The following is a 5,741-nucleotide window of genomic DNA, read 5'->3' on the forward strand; positions in this document are numbered from 1 at the left end:
TTGTACAGGGGTGGACATTACTGTGCTAAAAATGCAGATTAATATTTATTAAAAGCTTTTCTGCAGCATTTCATCTCACTGCCATTGGTCTGCAGGCAAAGAAACACTGACTCTAAGAAAATGATCCCGAAAGACCATCTTTTTCTTCCTTCCTATAGACATCGCTGCTTAAACCTTAAACCCCCCTTGTTTTAAGGCTCATTGACTTTCAACATAGACAGGATTCATTCTGTCCTGTTTGTTTTTAAATTGCAGTCATCTCACCTGCTGAGAGTTGTTAAAATAAGCAACAAGAAAGTCTGTACTTTATGGGTTTTACACGCAAACTTTTATAATCTCTAGTTATTCTCAGTTAATATTCTTCCAGACAGACTGTGGTAATATAATAATGAATTTTTTTGAGGGGGGAGGAAAGTGGAAATTTCTTGCTTATCCTTAACTGTTATATATTATATTCTTTATATTCTTCAAAAAATAAGCAGAACTACACTTGGCAGTCTAGCCAATACATGGCATCTGTAGGTGTATATTCAATCGCTCTCACAGTCCTCATGCCATACCATTAGCGCTGACCTACAGTGTTATAATGCACAGTGCCTACCTACAATGCTTTTATTCTTATCTGGAAAAGACCAAGATCAAGTCAGGAACATGAATCAGCAAGTCAAGGTCTGGATCAGGTCTAAGGACAGCAGCCAGGGTCAGACATCCTCAGGCAAGTCCACAGAGGCAAGGCAGGTCTGAGTTCTCAGTCACTACTGGACATTTAATTGCTCTGATGTGAAAACATGCAAACTGTGCAGTGAGAATGTCACTTTTTAATGTATTGAGAGCCAAACTCTCCTTGGATATGGGCATACCCTGGAGTTATGTACACAGCGGGTATAGGCAGATATGGGCTACCAGCTCAGACCCTGGTAAAGCAGGAGGATTTAAAGGCAACTGCCAATGGGGGACAGATGGAGCATCTCCAGTTCAGTGGGACATAGAAAAGCCCTGTTACTCTGAGGGAAATAAAATGGCACAGGCACTGGTATGGACCATCTCTCTGTCTTGTATCACATTATACGTGCTTTGTTCTCTACATGATTGGTCAAATTAGCTTTTTACCATTGGTTCGAACAAGCAATTGGCCTTTGTGAGATGATGTGAGACAAGAGCTACCGCAGAAACAATGGTTGGTGGTTGTGATCATAGACAAATTGACTTTGTAGAGCAGCTTTCAATCTTGAAACTCATAATTTGTTAGGGACTGTGGGATATAATACTGATTAATTAATATATTAAATATTAATTGTATTAAAATAATGCAATGTAATAATAATTTAATAATATAATATAATTTGTTAATATAAATTTATATAATTACGAATTAAATAAACATGTATATAAATACATTTTGTCCAGCTGGGGCCTTATGTTGATAAATCTTTGGCATCTGTGGGATATTTATGATTCTACTGCCTCCTGGCTTGCACCTATTCAGAAACAGCTAGAAAACATCTTCTGGGAGATCTACTTTCTTGGCAAGAGGCTCACAAACAGATAACCAGTCTGGGTTCATAAGGCAAGCAAGCTGCAATTAAAATACATTTGCTTATTGGATTGCACAGGTCTCAGATTACAGATATCATGGCTGGAGGAAAAGAGTGGTTGTGGGGATAAGTGAACTTCTCCCTTACAAAGCAACATCCCTTTGTTGTCACAGAGGCCATCCCAGTATTCAGTCAACAGTGGAGAGCCTCAAAATCAAAGTAATCTTGTAAACTTGTTTCAGCAGCATATCGTGCTGAGCTAAAGCACTGCTTCTAGCTAAGCATAAATAAGTCATAATGTTAACGCAAGAGGGAACATGAAAGCTCACGGTCAGGATTGGCACAGGCAAGGTTAGGGTAGGTCTCTTATCTGCCAAGGTCATTTTGTAGCATTGCCCGAGCAAAGGCACCACAATGTAGTTTGAGAATAATAGCTTCATATGCATGCAGAAGGTGTCGGTGAAAGACTGAGCAGAGCCAGTTAGCAGTGCAGGAAGAGAAAGGGTTTGCATTTCAAAGTGAAGTGTGTGCTGTCTACTGTAGATGTCCTGAAAGAGATGAGGTGAATCACAAGGAAGAAAGGCTGAGAATCTGCACTTTCTCTGCAGGACAGGGAGAGGGTTTGCTGCCTTCTCCAAATTGCTCTCTAGGGAGCCATACCTAGGGAATACTTGGTACATCTGATAGTCTTCTTTCATCTTCCCTTAGCGATATTTTCTTCTGTCACTCTTGCAGGTTGCAAGAATGTTCACTATGACCTTGTCTTCATTTTGGATGCCTCCTCCAGCGTCGGAAAAGAAGATTTTGAGAAAGTTCGGCAGTGGGTTTCTAATTTGGTGGAAACTTTTGAGATTGGCCCAGACAAAACTCGCGTAGGTGTGGTGCGATACAGCGATCATCCAACCACAGAGTTTGACCTGGGAAGGTACAAAACCCGTGAGGAAATCAAAGAGGCTGCACGAAAAATTAAGTATTACGGAGGTAATACGAACACTGGAGATGCCCTCAGGTACATCAACACCTACAGTTTTTTCAAAGAAGCTGGTGGGAGACTTAGCGATCGAACTGTTAAAAAAGTGGCTATCCTTTTGACTGATGGAAGGAGCCAGGATCATGTCTTGGACCCAGCCACTGCAGCCCATCAGGCTGGGATTAGGATCTTTGCTGTGGGTGTTGGCGAAGCCTTAAAAGAGGAACTCGATGAGATTGCTTCAGAACCCAAGTCTGCTCATGTGTTTCATGTCTCTGATTACAATGCCATCGATAAAATTCGGGGAAAGCTGAGAAGACGGCTCTGTGAAAGTAAGTTGAGCTCCCAGTTCTTCTACACAATTACAGTTATAATAGGTTCAGTTAGCATATAGGTATGAAAAGCCGTGATCGTTTTCTTTCATGCTTATAATTCTATGCTCATAATTCTTTATTTTAGTGTCTTCCACTATCTTCCACTCTGTAAGAAGTCATTTTGCTACCTAGAGTGTGATGAAGTGATCACTTTTGGGTTCTCCTGCCCAAGCCAGTATTAGCTATGGGTCAGCTTCTAGGGGTTGACCAGAGAGCAAAATGTGAATTCCCTTTTGGTTCTGGTATCTTTCAATTACTTTAGAATATTTTGGACTACTGAATAGAAGAGTGACATTTGTACCCATGTTTTGGTTTATTTTGTATAGGAACTGGTTTTTCCCTCCTTGTTTTCTGGCTTTGTACTGTGAAATGTGTGCTCTGAATGCTGCTGAGAATGGTTCTTGAGGAAGTAAAAGCATGCTTGTGCTTTTCTGCCTTTCAACATCCCAACTCTACTGACAACTGGTGCTCAATATTGCTCTGGCTATCAACCACATAAACTTTTGTAATGTCTGCAATAACTGTTAACGGAGAACAGTGTGTGAAATTCATACTGAATAAATGAATTTCCAGCCCCTTGGTGAAGAGGACTGTCATGGCATTATAGCTGCCATCTCCCAGCACTTCAATGAGAACGGCAATCATGAAACCCTTTCTCCTTCCACCACTGATAAATCACTCTCTCACTCTCAGCGACTACGTTAAAAAATGGTCTGGGCTTATGTGTACTTCTGAAAGAGTGACTAGCAGAAGCAGGCATGAACCAGTTGACATTGTCTAGCAAGATCAAGGTGTGACTGCTTTTTTGCAGCCTGAATAAAAATGGGCATAAACGGTGTAATCCAAAGTGGAAGTCATGGTGGATATTGACTGTAAACTATGCAGACTGAAGGAGCTGGGTCTTTTTCCCTGAAAAAATTATGTAATCATGCACACAAGTGGGGTAGAATAAAGAGCAAACCATTCTGGTGGGCACACTGAATGAACTTAATGTCCTACTCCAGCTGCTGAGCTCACAGAATGTGATTTTCCTTTGAAATTATATTACGTTCCTTTTCTAAAGCAAATGTTATCAGTACTTCGGACCTGGGTCTGTGTTTGTCACCTCAAAAAAAATAATTTACCTATTTGTCAGAGTATAATGACATTTGTCTATGGCTTTCTGAGCCCATACTGTGTTCACACGTCCTCAATAGATGAGGCAGTTATCAACTCAGGCAGGAAACACGGGTGCAATGGACCGATGTCCACAGCAACAGAAGATACATCTGTCATAGCTGTTCCTGGGCGATGTTCTTCTGATCCAAGGACTCCGGTGAGATGCTGTAACATCCCTTGATCCTTAATTCTAGCCTTGATCGGGGATACCTTCTCAGTGTCTGGCCTCAATCTCTCTCGCTGCAATTTGGCCTGGTTTTGTTCTGTTTTAAACACTCTATATCAAAAAAAGTTTATTCTCTTCCTCTATGCATCAGTCTTTTCTGCTTGGAAGGCCATTACATATCTTCCCTATGTCTTTTCTTCCTAAATTTAAAGCAGAGAAACTGCTCTTTGGCAATCTTGTCATATTTATTTATTTACTTTATTGGTTTGCATGCAAAATGTTTTTTAATGGGCATGTTGTTGAGATCACATGTAAACAAACAAGAAATTCTTGCTGTCACTGAATTCAGCGGCTGAAATAGAGGATGGGACAGTAAGAGCGCCATCAGCAGAATTATTGATGCAGAGATCAGCTAACTTGTTTTGTTATCTGGATAGGTGAGGTGGAACTGTTCTGGGGAGTGAGAGAGGGCTGGTGGTGTTCTTGTGCATATGCCACTTCTAAATTTCATGTTAACACAGTAGGAACAGGAAAGGAGTTCACTGTAAGGGCTATGCCTTACACATATTTAGAAGGTAAAACTTCCAATAACTGTCCTAGTTAACTTTCTGTGATTTTAATGACAGCACTGCATAGAACAGGAACGTACAAACCACCAGGTGGGTGGAGGACGTGGCAAGGGCAGATGCCAAGCTGCTCTTTAGGTTGTGCATATTCTAAGACAAAAGCATATATCTCCACAGCCAAGCTAGGGTTTTAATAGACATAATCCTTTGTGAGCTCCACAGGAATCAAAAAGCGGAAATAGTAAAGGTTTTTTTGTTGTACTGACCAGTGATGAGTCTTCCAGTCCCTGTACTGCTGTACTCCCAAAATGTGAAGAGTTGTGCAGTGTTGCAAATACGGGATTTCATGCCAGCAGCTGTTCAGCATCACTCGTCTCAGGTCTCAATGGACATCTGTCCTAGACTCAGTCATTCCATCTTGCTATATTTGACTGAATTTATTGCTAAGAACATGTCATTAAGTGCATTAATAGCAGTTTAGCTTTCATTTGTTCTTGTGGAAGGAAGCATAGCAAAACCGAAAAATAACATGTCTGTTCAGTGGGACACTGTGGCAGCGGGAGATATTTTTGCCAGACATCTGCATTACATTCTGGACTATAGTTAGCAGGCAAAAAAATGGATGATGCTTTCACAGGAAAGCAGGAGAGAGACATTCTGCTAAAAATTCCAGAGATGCTACATGCTTCCTAAAGAGGATTTCTGCTTATATTTTGTAGAGATAACAACAGGCAGCTATGGAATATTTAAAAATATACTAGCATCTGTTTCTGATAGGTATAGTACATTTGCACTTTTCAAAGAGAATTAATTGGTCTGATTTCAATGTAGATTTAATTTAAAGCTGGATTTGATAAGTTAGTGCATGTACAAAGTTGTCAACCTGGCTTGAAACTGGTAGCACTGGTGTTTAACACTAAAATCTGACATTTAAGCCTCAATGAGGGAGACATTGCAATGATGACCTAAAAC

The 5,741-nt window shown here is 40.5% G+C and overlaps 1 protein-coding gene across 1 annotated transcript; it reads left to right on the forward strand.

Moving 5' to 3' along the window:
- Positions 1 to 2,270: 2,270 nt before the first annotated feature.
- On the forward strand, positions 2,271 to 4,194 carry LOC104545140 (collagen alpha-1(XXII) chain-like; the record flags this gene model as incomplete). Its single annotated transcript, XM_010190200.1, has 2 exons — positions 2,271 to 2,837; positions 4,076 to 4,194. Coding segments are annotated over 2 exons (686 nt in total), but the record flags the coding sequence as incomplete, so codon positions are not given.
- Between the last annotated feature and the right edge of the window lie 1,547 nt (positions 4,195 to 5,741).

The sequence above is a fragment of the Mesitornis unicolor genome, unplaced genomic scaffold, assembly GCF_000695765.1.
Source record: "Mesitornis unicolor isolate BGI_N332 unplaced genomic scaffold, ASM69576v1 scaffold29978, whole genome shotgun sequence".
Taxonomy (NCBI): Eukaryota; Metazoa; Chordata; class Aves; order Mesitornithiformes; family Mesitornithidae; genus Mesitornis; species Mesitornis unicolor.